Source organism: Tenrec ecaudatus, chromosome 16 (genome assembly GCF_050624435.1).
Source record: "Tenrec ecaudatus isolate mTenEca1 chromosome 16, mTenEca1.hap1, whole genome shotgun sequence".
NCBI lineage: Eukaryota > Metazoa > Chordata > Mammalia > Afrosoricida > Tenrecidae > Tenrec > Tenrec ecaudatus.
In genome coordinates, this window is record NC_134545.1 from 40,519,054 (window position 1) to 40,533,370 (window position 14,317).

Consider the following 14,317-nt stretch of genomic DNA (forward strand, 5'->3'; position numbering starts at 1 on the left):
TAGCAGCCCATTGCTTAATCTACTATGTCACGCCTTTCCATTTGTAAAGGGAGACCTAAATTCATGCAGATTGAAGCACTAGGAGCCGTGTCTTACTGAATAGAGAGGTCTTCAGTTTATTGGCAGTTTGAAGAGCTGAAGGACTTCCGAGTGTATCTGGGAAGTGATAAAGTGTGCTCGAAAGTATAGCTTCTGGTTGATGAAAATGTAGTCAGGATGCTCTCTGGATGCCCCGTGCCTCTGACTTTCCCTGGTCTCTCCTGTCGAAGCAGGGCCCCTCTTTGGAAAGACTGTTCTTTCTCATGAAACATACATGCCCAGTGTTCATGGGGAACAAAGTGATACATGGTCCCTAATCTTAATCTAGCCATGGAATGGAGAGAAGTAACCAGCTGATCATTATGCCCCATTTAAAACAAAGGAGCCGGTAGGGTAGCTAAGGGGAACGAGCAATTGATTCTGATGATAGGAATCAGAAAAAGCTTTTTGCACTTGAGTTGCTACAGACAGCAGGAGTGGTGGAATGTAAATGATCACTCTTGTCTGAGCTTTCTTCAGCCCAGCCTGAGTGAGATTCTAGATGAGCAGTTCTCAACCTGTGGGTCGAGACCCCTTTGGGGGTCGAATGACCTGTTCACAGGGGTCGCTGGATTCATAACAGTAGCAAAATTACAGTTGTAAAGTAGCATAAAAATAATGTTATGGTTGGGGGGTCCCCACAACATGATGAACTGTATTAAAGGGTCGCGGCATGAGGAAGGTTGAGAACCTCTGCTCTCGTGGAACGTGTAGGTCTGGGAGATGGGCAAGGCTGCAGTGACTCTGTTCGAGTCCTGATAATTTTCCACATTAGCTCATGTCATTCTAAGTCCTTGGAGGTTACTGAGCCTGAGTCATACACCGACTGACAATGGAGGGTGGCCCCCAGTGGTGGAATCATTTAACAAATGGTTTGCTGCCCTAATCACCCTTATAAGTAAAAAACCCCACAAACCCCTATATCCCCCCAAAATTGTTTATTATTTCAGTGAATAAATAAGAATAAAACTAGAACAATAAAACAATAAAAACAAGTACACAAAACTAGATTATGTTATAAGAAAGTTTTAAAATATTAATGAAAAATATTAAATAATGCCTGACAAAAAACATTGAGCTTTTATTTAAGATATTTCCATGTTGCTTCATGATTGACATCCTCACTTGCAGTGTTCTTCACTTTTATCCACGCACCGTTGGCTGTGTGGCTTCTCCTTAACCAGCTTCTCAATGTAGGAGCCGGAGTCCATTCCTTTAGAGACAGGCCAATTAGACAGCAGTCATTGTGATTGACTTTTCTTTTTTTTCTTAGCGCTCTTCTCCTGGACCATTTTTTGGTGTTTCTTTTCTTCTGAATAATATTCCCTCTTTTATATATTTAAATTTTTATTTTATAGTTGTTTACTTTTGATATATTATGTCCCAAGCTGCCAGCTTTTTACCTTCTTTTTTTTTCTTTTTCTGTATTTCAAACTACTTCCCCCGCTCTCCTTCCCCCTTTCTTCTCTCTTATTTCCGTTCTCACTTAAAAGACACAAGCAGTGGAACAGTACTGAGATCCAAAGGAATGTTTTGAGGGAGTAAAGAGCCTAGAGCTACTAGAAAAGGAAATCAGAAGAATGATGTTCAAATTCTTTCAGCAGATGGAGAAAGAATTGGAGCGGACAACAGTAAACATAGAAAATTGCACCAAATCGATTTTCAGAAGATGAATAATATGAGTTAGGCAACACTATAAAAGACCAGAGCAATAAAATTCGAGAAATGGAAACTCGAATTAGTAAGCTTGGAGACAGATCTCTCAACTCCCAGATAAGAGAACAATTAAAAAAAGAGAGAGAGAGTAAAGGAGAAAGCCTAAGAATTAGCTGGGATACTATAAGAGCAACAATTTACATTTTATTGGGATTCTAGAACAAGAAGAAACAGAAAATCCACAGAGAAAATAGTACAAGAAATGCTGGAAGGAAATGTCTCTAACAGTTTATCAAGAGCAGAAAACAGCACATACCCCAAAGAAAAATACTGCGATGTGTCATCCTCACACCATCCCATATCAAGGACAAGGAGGGAATCTTGAGAACATTAGGGAAAAAGAACAGTCACATACAAAGGAAAGCCAATAAGAATATGTTCAGGAAACCATGTAAGCAGGAAGCAAATGGAAATGTAATACCTCATCATTCCATCTCCCCTTTGACCCATCTTTAGGTTGTTTCAGTTTCTTAAAAATTAGGGAGGAGAATTAGGTGTGGATTAAGCCTCCCGTGAATCCTGTGGGACCACAGACCAGAGATGTGAGTAGCCATGCTGTCAGGGAGAGTGCACTGCAAAGTAGATGATTAGAGATGCAGCTGGGTTACAATTTAACACCGTATTATTTGATCTCCTTTGACCTATTTAAAATTTATTCTAGTTTTTGATATTTTCTGCTTTCTTTTCAATTGAGTTTTTAATCTTGTTTTGTTGTTGTCATGGTTTGTTTGTTTTTGTATGTTTATCTGCATGTGAAATCCAGGATACAAATCCTTGGAGACCGGATGAGGGGTATCTTGAGGACATGGCGGGGAGGGTGAGCACAAGAAAGAAGAAAATGCCCACAGTTGATTGTGATGATGACTGTGCAACTCTTTCATGATTGAACTATTTAATTATGTGATATGTGAATTATATGTCAATAAAACTGATAGAGAGAGAGAGAGAGAAGCAAATGGAGTGATATACAAAAGCCTTAAAGAAAAATTGGCAACCAAGAATCTTATATCCAGTAAAAGTATCCCTCAAATATGGCGTAAAACAAAGGTTTGTACAGATAAGGAGAAATTAAAAGAAATTCATAAAAACAAAACCAATATTGCAAAAAATACTAAGGGACATATAATAGACAACAATAGTAGACAAACCTATGAGTCAACCTGCAAGACACTGCCACCCAGAAATCAACATACTTAAAACCGCAAAAAAGTATAGGAAGAATAAAGAAATGAATACCACAAAAATATACATGCATCGAAATGATGGTGAAAAACTCATCATATCAATAATGACACTAGATATTTTCCCCCTCCCTCCCTGCCATCCCTCCCTCCCTCCCTCCCTCATGAACCCTTGATAATTTTATAAATTATTACTGTTTTGTCATGTCTTACACTGTCCAACATCTCTCTCTACCCACTTTTCTCTCGTCCATACCCCAGGGAGGAGGTTATATGTAGATCCTTGTAATTGGTTCCCCCTTTAAACCCCACCCTCCCGGTATTGCCACTCTCAGCACTGGTCCTGAAGGGATCATCTGTCCTGGATTCGCCGTGTTTCCAGTTGCTATCTGTACCAATGTACATCCTCTGGTTTAGCCGGATTTGTAAGGTAGAATTGGGATCATGATAGTGCGGGGAGGAAGCATTAAAGAACTAGAGGAAAATTGTATGTTTTGTTGGTGCTACACTGCACCCTGACTGGATCGTCTCCTCCCGGAGACCCTTCTGTAAGGGGATGTCCAGTTGCCTACAGATGGGTCTGAGTCCCCAATCTGCACTCCCCCTCATTCCCAATGATTTGATTTTTTTTGTTCTTTGATGCCTGATACGTGAGCCCTTCGACACCTCGTGATCACACAGGCTGGTGTGCTTTTCCCATGTGGGCTTTGTTGCTTCTGAGCTAGAAGGTCGCTTGTTTACCTTCAGCCTTTAAGACCCCAGATGCTATATCTTTTGATAGCCAGCCACCATCAGCTTTTGTCACCATTTCTGCTTATGCACCCATTTGTTTTCAGCGATCCTATCAGGAAGGTGAGCACACAATTATATGATTTTTTGTTCTTTGATGCCTGATACCCGAGGTGTCGATGGGATCAGGTATCAGGCATCTAAGACCCAGAACAAAATCATACCCAATGTGAATGGGGAGAGAGGTGTGGAGTGGAGACCCAAAGCCCATCTGTAGACAGACATCCTCTCTCAGAGGGGTCACAGGGAAAAGATGAGACAGTCAGGGTGCAGTATAGCACCAACGAAACACACAACTTTCCTCTAGTTCTTTGGTGCTTCCTTACCCCCACTCTTATGACCTCAATTCTACCTTACAAATTGGATTAGACCAGAACATGCACACTGCTATACATAAGAGCCCACAACACAGGGAGGTCAGAATAGATAAACCCCTCAGGGCCAATAATGAGAGTAGAGCTACCAGGAGGATTAGGTGAGGGTGTGGGAACAAAAGGGGAATTGATCACAAGAATCAACCTATAACCCCTTCCCAGGAGGACGGACAATGGAAAATGGGTGAGGGGCAATGGAGGACAATGTAAGTTATGTGAAAATAATAATCTATACCTTATTAAGTATTCATGAGGAAGGGCGGGTGGAGGAGGGAAGGGAGTGAAGTGGGGAGTGGTATCGGTCTCAAGTGGGAAGAGAATGTTTTGAAAGTGATGATGGCAGCATATGTGCAAATGTGCTTGACTCCCTGGATGAATGTATGCACTGTGATAAGAGATGTAAGAGCACCCAATAAAAAGTATATAATAATAATAAAAAAGCGAAATATGGATGAATTAAAAACAAAGAGCACAAGAATCTACATATAACCCCCTCCCTGGGGGATAGACAACAAAAAAGTGGGTGAAGGGAGATATTGGACAGTATAAGGTATGACAAAATAATAATTTATGAATTATGAAGGGTTCATGAAAGAAGGGGGAGCGGGGAAGGAGGGGGAAATGAGGAGCTGATATCAGGGCTCAAGTCGAAAGCAAATGTTTTGAGGATGATGATGGCAAGAAATGTACAAATGTGTTTGTTACAATGGATGGATGTATGGATTGTGATAAGAATTGTGCGAGCTCCAATAAAATGATTTTTTTTAAAAGAGCAAGGGTATAAAATCAAATATATGGAATTGAGCAACACATTGCTTAAAAACAACTGGAAAATTGATGAATTAAGGAATGAAAATGAAAATTTTCTTGATTTATATGGAGTAGAGGTTTTTTGTTTTTCCTTAAAGGAGGAAAAACATGTTGTGTAGGTTGTCTAAAACTGACGTACATTACAACTAAAGAACCCTATAATGAAAGACAAATGCAGGATAAATCTATAGACCAAAAAAAAAAAAACAAGGGGGAGAAAGGAAGCAAAGGGAAAGTAGGCTGTATTTTATTTTCTGCCCTTGCCCTTGCCCTTGCCCTTGCCGTCATCTCCACTGAGCCCACTGATCTTGTGAGGACAGAGATTTCAGGGGTACATACTTTACAGAGTTAAATAGAAAAGCGGGCGTATTTTGTTCTTTTTCAGGGCAGTGTGTGAGGCAGTTCTTCCTCTAATGGAAGTTGTGGTTTGTCAGAGTTGTGGGAATGGCAGTTTCTGTTTTTTTATGAGACAGGACACTTTTAGTCCTGGGACAGATGATCAGGACCCACTTTGGCCAGAGGCCAAAGACTTACTTGCATCTTGTGGTGTTCTCCTCCTCTGTGCGTAATTGCCTTAAACCTGCATGTTTTGGCTGGTTTGGCAGGTCCTGCAAGGTAGTTGGAAGGTTTAGATTGGGAGCTTGTGCAGCGTGTCCAGCCTGATTGGGGAGGAAGCGGAAATAGCTTTGGGCTTCAGCTATGGAACAAGCTGTCTATCCCAAGGACTGCTGCGGGGCTCCCCAGGTGCTGTCTACTTTGGCTGGGTATTCTGCTTATACTCAGATGACCTCTCCTGTCCCACCTTCTGGGCAGAAGAATGCCCAGGAGTGAGTGACAGCCTATGTCCAGATCAGATGAAGATAATAAGGGTGAAGGCCAAGGCAATGCCCTTCTAGAGATATCAGAGCTTGGATGGGAATGGAGAGGCTTTGTGCCATAGTCACCTGAAGCAATAACGATGTAGGATGATGGGGGTTAAATGCATGGAAGCTGAAGCCAGACTGTTGGCTTAGGCCTCAGTAGCAGCTCTTCCACGCCGAGACTCAGCGTTCCTTCCCTCTGTGGGAAGGGGCACTAACAGGACCCACCTCACAAGTGGTTGTAGCAGCTGACACAAACCATGGCCCCACATTGCCTGGCACCCCAAAAATGCTGTTTGCATCTGAGTTACATTCTTATCCTCCCTCCAGGTACTACTGGGAAGGCATCATCCCCATCACCCCTCCTCACCGACCAGCAAGTGAATGAGAAGCTGGAGAACCTCTCCATTCAACTGCGGCAGATGACACAAGAGAGGAATGAGCTGCGGAAGCGCCTGGCCTTTTCAACTCACGGGATGACCTTTGACAAAAGGTAGCAGCTCTGACCAGCTTCGCTGTCCAGGCCCAACGGGCAAGGATTATCCTGATAACTAGTGCTACCTCCCGGGCACATTTACCCTTAGCTTTTGAGGGTTGGTGCCCTGTCCCAACCCACCCCAATAGCCCCCAATGCTCCCTTGTACCCATCTTCCATCTAGAAATGCTCACCCCCTGGTGGTCTTAGGCTCAGGGAGTACGGAGTTGCGCTTCCTCCAAGTCAAACCAGAAGGCCATGGCTTTCATTGTGTAGGATTATGAGGTGTGATACATGTGTACCCATGTGTTGGTGTGAGTTCGTGCATGTGAATTCCTGCTTCTGCAACGTGTAGTGTGTACAGTCATGTTAGTATACTTGTGTGTGTCTCATCACACATCTAGAAATGCCCCTGACAGTGGCCCTTCCCATTTACACATGCAGATGATCATTTGGTGGACGGCCTAGGCCAAAACATGAGGGTTTGATCCTGCTTTGACGTACCCTCACTGCATGGTTGGATAACCTTGGGCTTGACCCTTCTCTAGGCCTGTACCTTCCAACCTTGAGAGAATAGACCTTTCTCTTCATTCCCTGTTTATTTCAAATCTCTGCATCTACGTGATACAGTACCCCCATTGATGAGTCATCCATTGGTCTGTGTGCTATGTATGTATGTCACTGTCTCCCAGAAGACCCCGGCCTGCCCCTCTACTGAGTGGCTTTTTGTGTGGTTTGTAAACAAACAAATTGTTCCATTGTCATATGTATTCTACTTGATTTCTTTGTTGTTTTTGAAAAAAAAAATCTTTGACCTCCCTGTTTATAGGGATAAGAGATGGGTACCCGAAAGGTGGCCATCAGTGGGACAGAAGAAGAACCTTTATCCACCTGTAGGATCCAGGAGGACTTTGTAGAGGAAGAGGGATGCAGAAAAGTTTATCCTTCTCATATGATGTTGGCATAGGCCTGAGGGGAGCGGGAAGTGAGTTAATTTCCTTCCCTGTGCCTTGCCTTCAGATTTCTGTGCAATGATGTTGGGACTCCAAAGGCTGATCCTGGAGTTGGTTTCTGTAGAATATGCCCCAATCAGCTGTCACTAGACAGGAAGATAGATGACATAGATGCTTGAGCAGGAGTCGACAAACTGACCAATTTGGCCCACTGCTTGTTTTTATAAAGTTTCATCATTGGAACAGAGCATGCTCCCTCATTTACATCTTGTCTATGACAGCTTTATTGCTACAATGGCAGAGGTGAGTGGTGGCTGCAGATTGTACTAATTGCAAAGCCCAACGGCTTTATTACTTTTCCAGAGAAAGGTTACTAAGCCCTGCTAGGACATGAGTTCTCCAGGGTGAGCATGTACCAGGGTCACCTGGAGGGTTTGGTAAAGCACACGTTACTAGTCATTCTGCCTTACCCATCTTCTGACTCAGTGGGTCATGGCCTGGGACTAAGAAACTTTGTCTTTAGTACGTTCCTGATGCTGCTGACCTGGCACCCCACTTTGAGAAATGTTGCTTCGGGGTAGCGTTCTTAACCTTGACTGCACATTAGGAAAGCTTGGGGTTAGATGACGCCATGTGTGTGCAACGCTCTGAGATCTGGGTTCTGCCCTCAGAGAGGTCACTGTAATCCGTCTGTTTGGTTTGAAGAAAGCTTCGGGAAATACTCCCCCCCCCCAAGGCAGTTTTCATTTACATGCTGTTTCGTGTTACTTTTCTGCTTAATATCTTTTTTTTTAAGAGCTACGAAACCATTTTAATTTTCTTTCTTAGAAAACGGTGTGGCTGGTGCCTAGTCTAAGAGGAAAGAACACTCCTGGCAGTCACTGTTTAGGAGCGACCCAGGCTCTCAGAGCAAGGACCCAATAGAGGGGACATTGGAAGCTACGCGTGTCCCCTTCCCTTCACCATGTCCCTTAGGCCCAATTCAAACCCTCACACACGAGTGCCCACCCTAATCCATATGATGGCTGTACAGTGTGATCTTGTTTCTCTTGTGCCTGACCTCAGTCGAAGGCTCAAGCGTGGTGAGTGTCTCTGCCGGTTGGCCAACTTGGTTTCTTGCATCAAAGACGTCGGGTGGGAGAGGCTGGGAGAGCAGTGCTTTGGGAGGCTAGGGGAGTGTATACGCCTCTGGCTAATGGCAGGTAGGTTTGCCGCCACAAGGCCTCAGTGGAAGCTGGCTGGGGCTTGACCCTAGCCCAGCCGCTGTATCTGCCGGAGCCGGGACCATTTGGAGCCTGTAGCGGGGCTTGGTCTCAGCACAGCCACAGTTTTCCCCTGCCTGCCTCAGGGCAGGGATCGGGCTCAGCTACATGGTTGCTTCTGTTTGCATCTCTGCTCTCTATTCCCACACAGCCTTGGAGGCCTGGGCAGGGGCTTTTTCACGGCAGGGCCACAGCTTGCCGCACCACTTCTGAGCAGGGACTAAACCCAAACCCTTGCAGCTCCACAGGCAGGGATCAGGGTTCAGCTACACTGCGGCTTCTGTTTACATCTCTGCTCTCTGTCCCCCCACTTCTCTGGGGGCTGCTCAGTGGCTTTCTCACGACTTTTCCTGCGGCTCTGCCTCAGGACAGGGAGTAAGCCCTTGCAGCTCCACGGGCAGGGAGTGGGACTCAGCTGAATAGTTGCTTTTGCTTCCCTCGCTTTCCTGTACCCCATGCACAGTCTAAACGGTCTTACTTTTTAATTTTTCCCTTTTTTTTAAGAAGATACTTTTGATGTAAAGTTGAAGGCTTACAAATCATCTTTGGGCAACAGTTTTGGGGGTTCTCTTAGCCTTAGTGCCCCCAGAAAATGTAGATTCCAGGAGACTTTGAGATTTGGTTCTGTACTTTTTTCCTGTGTGAGCATTGGTGTTTCAATGTGTACCCATGATTGAAAATCATTGTTCTAAAGAAGAGGTGAAACTTTACTCCCTGTGGGGGCTGCTGGAGTCTCGCTACAAGTTTATGGGTGGATCTGCTGTGTGTGTGTGTGTGTGCACGCAAGAGTGTGCACACATACTTTCTTGGAAGCTCTTAGTGAGCAAGACTATACCTTTTGCAGCTTGCGTGGTGCATGGGGGCACTCAGGCAACAGAGGCTGCCTTCAGTTTGTGGGTTCTGACTATCTGGGTGAAGGCAGAACATCTGGGTAAGTGAAGCACTCAAGTGATTTGGTTACATAGGAGACCAGTACTTCAAACTGCCGGCCTAGAGTAACCCGGGAATGCCTTGTGGAGATAACGACACGACTCCTCAGTTGAGAGACAGTGATTGTCCATGAGACTACAGAGCTTATGTTCACAGGGCTGTTTTCCTCCGTGGGCCAGGCCCTACCACAGGCTGAATCCTGACTATGAGAGACTGAAGACCCAGTGTGTTCGGGCAATGTCGGACCTCCAGAGCCTCCAGAACCAGCATACCAACACCCTGAAGAGGTGCGAGGAGGTGGCCAAAGAGACTGACTTCTACCAGTGAGTGGGGTCTGCTTCGAAAGGGCTTGCAGTGGCCATTCCGTAATCGCGTTCTGTCCTTTCTCAGCATCTACAGAATGGCTGCTTACCCTCTTGCATCTCTGGACTTGCAGTCAGGGATTCTGGATCTAGTCTTACCTCGGTCACTTAGCAAGTCTTAAGCCTTCAGCAAATGACCTTGTGCCTTTGGGCCTTAGTTTTCAAGTCTAAAATAAGACTAGTAAGTCTTCACAACATAACACCTGCTTTAGAGGCATGGTGGATGTGAAACTGATGTAAAATCTAGGCATTTCTGAAAGTGGATGCTGTCCCCCTCTGGGGGACCTAGAAGGACCCAGGGGAGCTTTGAAAGCAGTACCTACACTTTATCTAGATTATAGGCTATGCAAAAGCTTTTCATTGGCAGGGTGATGCTGAGTAACTTTTTTAAGGGGGTGGTGGTAGGGCAAATTAGTTTGGGAACCTGTCTTGTAGGCAGTGGGCCAGGCAGACTGCTGACTTCTCCCTCACTGTTCAGGGGCTTTGCCGCGGCTCACAGTCTCATGACAAGCAGGTGGGACAGACTCTCTTTCAGGTCAAGGCAACACTTGGAGGGTGTTAGCCTCAGTATTCAGACGTGGCAGGTTTCCCTGAGTTGGAAGCTTATCTCCTTTCCTTGTCCTCTTAGATGTACCTTTGATTATGTCTGATCTTCAAAAGGTAGTTTGGGTTCTGGAATTTGGTTGACGACAGGCTTTGCCCCACCTCTGAGTGCTGATGGTGAATTGTTGATACCTGCGGGGCTGGTGACACCGTTGGGGTGGGGTGGCGGCTGGCTGAGGTTCATCTGTCTGTGTTTGGGGGGGGGGTTTCAGCACGCTCCATAGCCGGCTCCTGAGCGACCAGACCCAGCTGAAGGATGATGTGGACATGCTGAAGCGGGAGAATGGGCAGCTGCTGCGGGAGCGTAACCTGCTGCAGCAGTCATGGGAGGACATGAAGCGGCTCCATGAGGAGGACCAAAAGGAGATTGGTGACCTCCGGGCTCAGCAGCAGCAGGTAGAGCTGGGCGAGGGGCTGGTGGGGATGCAGGCTGGCCCTTCATCCACCCATCCGGATACTCACCTGCCTGCACATCTATCCACTCGCCTACCTCTCAGGGTACTTATCTGTCATCTCTCCATCCTCCACCCATCAGTTGGTTCAGACGATCACTTAGCATGTCTTCCTGTGAGGCACCGGTGAGCAAATCTTCAGCCCTTACTCTCCCGGAGTCTGCAACCCAATGGGGGAGACAAATATTAGTTAGGTAATCACACATACCACTGTGTACTTATGAATACTACAAGGGCTGTCAAGGCTGTGGTCCAAGCTGGTAGAGTGTGTAACACAGGGATTTGACTTAGACTGGTAATTTGCACTTTGTTTCCTGTGCATGGACCAGGAAAGACTATAGAGGGGATGCTCTCTTAATGCCATGAAGGCAATTCTGTTTCCAGTTGCCCTGGAAAGGGAAGAATGTTGGCAGTATTAAAGAACCGTGTCCCCTCCCCCAACAACAACAAAAAACCCTATGAAATCATGGACCTTTTTCTGGGAAGAGTGTAACTGGTTGCTATTCCAGGTTAGTCCCTTTGCTTTAGTCAACTCTTAGTTTACTTTGACTAAACTCACGAGTCACTCAGAATGTGGGCTTGCTGTGAATAATGTTGGACCCGGGGTTAAGCATTCTATAAGACAGGCTTACCAATATCTCAGTCATTCATCCAGCAAGGATTAACTGAAAGCCCTTTTGCACAAAGTGCATGATATATAGTTATGAAGGAAATGTATGTAAGTTCGTTACCTCTTGTAATTTATACTCTAAAACTATCCAGGCTGCCTGGGGGTGCAGAAAGAGCTGGTGACAAGTTCTGAGTGTCTGGGTGCTCTAATAGAAGGTAAAAAAAACAACTTCGATCTGGTCTAGAAGAGTTGGGAGGTCACTACAGTGTCTTCAGAGGACTGCAGCATACGTATTGGTTAAGGCAAGAGCCCCATCCCATCACAGTCACCTGTGGTTCTCCGGAGGTAAAGCAAGATTTTGGGGAACTGTAGTAAATTTGATGGTATGTAACACAGCATTTATCTGATAATTTAGTAAGACGTATCATTTTCTTATTTAAACTTAAGAAACATTTTTTTAACTTGAAGCTATTATGAAAAGTTTTAAGAAGAGTACAAAGAATTTTAAAACAAAATAATAATGTATAAATTATCAAGGGTTCATGAGGGAGAGGGGAGCGGGGAGGGAGGGGAAAATGTGAGAAGCTGATACCAAGGGCTCAAGCAGAAAGCAAATGTCTTGAGAATGATGATGGCAACAGATTTACAAATGTTTTGACATAATGGATGTATGTATGGATTGTGATAAGAGTTGTATGACCCCCCCAATAAAATGGTTAAAAAAAAGAATTTTTACAATTCCCCACGCCATCAGCCAAGCGTAAGTTGCCTTTTGCTGTTATGAATAACAGTGGTAGGACATTATAGAAAGAGAGAGTGATGATGGTGGTGCAATATTCAATAACTGATACTATTGAATTGCACTATGGAAGTTGCTTAATTGGTGAATGTTGTGCTGTATATAGCTTCAGCACACAAAAAACCAGCAAGTTACTAATTTGTTGCCTCATTCTCCCCAAATACTCAGCTATGTGTTTCCTAAAATAAGGTTAGTCTCCCTTAGAACAACCATCTGTCAACCTCAAGAAATAAGCATTCTTACAGTACAACCGTCTAATCATCAGACCACAATAGTTTTCTAGTTGTCTTAATCGTTTCTTTTATAGTAAATGATGCAACGTAGAATAAATTAATGTCATTTCATCTATCTTCTCTTTTCTTGTCTGTTGTTTTGATCCTGCCAATGTTTCACATGATAAATAACTTCAAAAGTCCAATCTCAAAAAAAAAAAGAAGAAATCAGTGTCATGTCCCTTTGTTGTTAGGTGTTGTTGGGTTGCTTCTAGCCTAGTGACACTATTTATAAAACCAAACTCAGTGCCACTGAGTTGATGTCGACTCATAGGGACCCCATGTGGCAGGGTACAACTGCCCCTGTGACTCTCTGAGACTCTTTAAAGTAATGGAAAGCACGCTCTCCTCCAGAGCGGCTGGTAGTTTTGAACTGCTAACCCTGTGGTTAGCAGCTCGACTGGTAACCACTATGCCACTAGGGCTCCTGGCCCTATGTATGAGCTTAAATAAGAATCATTGCTATACATTGATGACTGTGTAACCCCACTCAAGGGGACTGAACAACAGAATTGTATGTGAATGAATATATTGGATGGTGTAAGATATGGCAAAAAAAAAATAAATAAGGGTTCTTGGAGGGGGAAGGAGGGAATAAAGGAGAGCCAATATAAAGGAGTTCAAGAAGAAAGAAAATGTTTTTAAACTCACCGTGGTAGCAGTTTTATAATACTGCTTGATGTGATTGAACTATGGAATGTTATCATATCTGTAAGAACTCCAATAAAATGACAAAAAATAATTATTGCTATATAGTCTTAGGAACTTTTATTCGTAAAATTATAAAAATGTGAAGCTATTGTTTTTCAACATTTTCTCCATGTAGGTCCATAACCTTCTGAAGGCACCTTTCCATCTCGCTTACCCTTTCCTAAAGAATTGTGTGCTTTTCTGTTTCTGTCACATCAAATCACAGTTTTGGCATCCTCAAAGGATGCCATTGTATCCCCTTTAAATCTTGTATTTAGGGAACAAAAAGACATCTATATATATATAGTCAAGATCCGGGCAGTAGGGTGGACGAGCGAATCTTCCCAGTGAAAATTTTCCTTTGATAGACCTTGCTGACCTCAAAGAACAAGCAGGGACACTGTCGTGATGGGGAACCATTTCGTGACATTTTCCTGCCATGTGTAAATTACCATTATGAGAAAATGGAGAACTGCATCCTCATAGAACTACGTCATGACATAACTGCCAAACCACTGAGAAGCATGGCCTAACAAAGTTGACTCATAGCTGAAGCATCACAACCAGTGGAACTCTTGTCTCGTGCCCCGGGTATATGTTGTTAGTGGGCAAGTAGATATTAGATTTCTCACTGCTGTGTATGCGAAATGTTGAATGACAAGATGGTTGATGGGTGAGCAGTAGGCGTATATATCAGAATCCATGGGTTCACACTGATGAGCCCCAATTTCAACTGAGTACTACAGGGTTCATTCTAATGTTCTCTTTCCATTTTTTTTTTAATCTGGAGGCCATTGCCCCATTTATGACTCACAGGAGCACTGAACTATGTCTTGGGATAGACTTACATTGGCAGGAAAAACAGAATGTGGCTGCATATCTATATTGTCGAAGATGGTGATGTTTACTTTTCAGTCTGGATCCAAAATGCTTTTCTCTTTCCATTTATTTATACTTTTTTTTCTTACCCCCTCCCTAATTTTCTTCCTGTACGTCTCCTCCCTCTCCCACTCCTCTGCCTCATCATAGTCTTCAAAGTCTTTTTCTTGGGTGAGAAGACTATTTTTTTCCCCTTTATAAAGTGGCATCATGAAAGACTTG

At 44.1% G+C, this 14,317-nt stretch overlaps 1 protein-coding gene across 3 annotated transcripts in view; it reads left to right on the plus strand.

Annotated features, from left to right (window-relative positions):
- Window positions 1-14,317, plus strand: part of DLG5 (discs large MAGUK scaffold protein 5) — a 183,263-nt gene that overhangs the window by 81,407 nt on the left and 87,539 nt on the right. For 2 of the 3 annotated variants that reach the window (XM_075535107.1, XM_075535106.1), the window contains exons 3-5: window positions 6,139-6,301; window positions 9,608-9,751; window positions 10,606-10,789. In XM_075535107.1, coding sequence (XP_075391222.1) covers window positions 6,139-6,301; window positions 9,608-9,751; window positions 10,606-10,789 — 491 coding nt within the window. The remainder of the gene's footprint in view (window positions 1-6,138; window positions 6,302-9,607; window positions 9,752-10,605; window positions 10,790-14,317) is intronic. The other variant, XM_075535108.1, reaches the window with a different exon arrangement.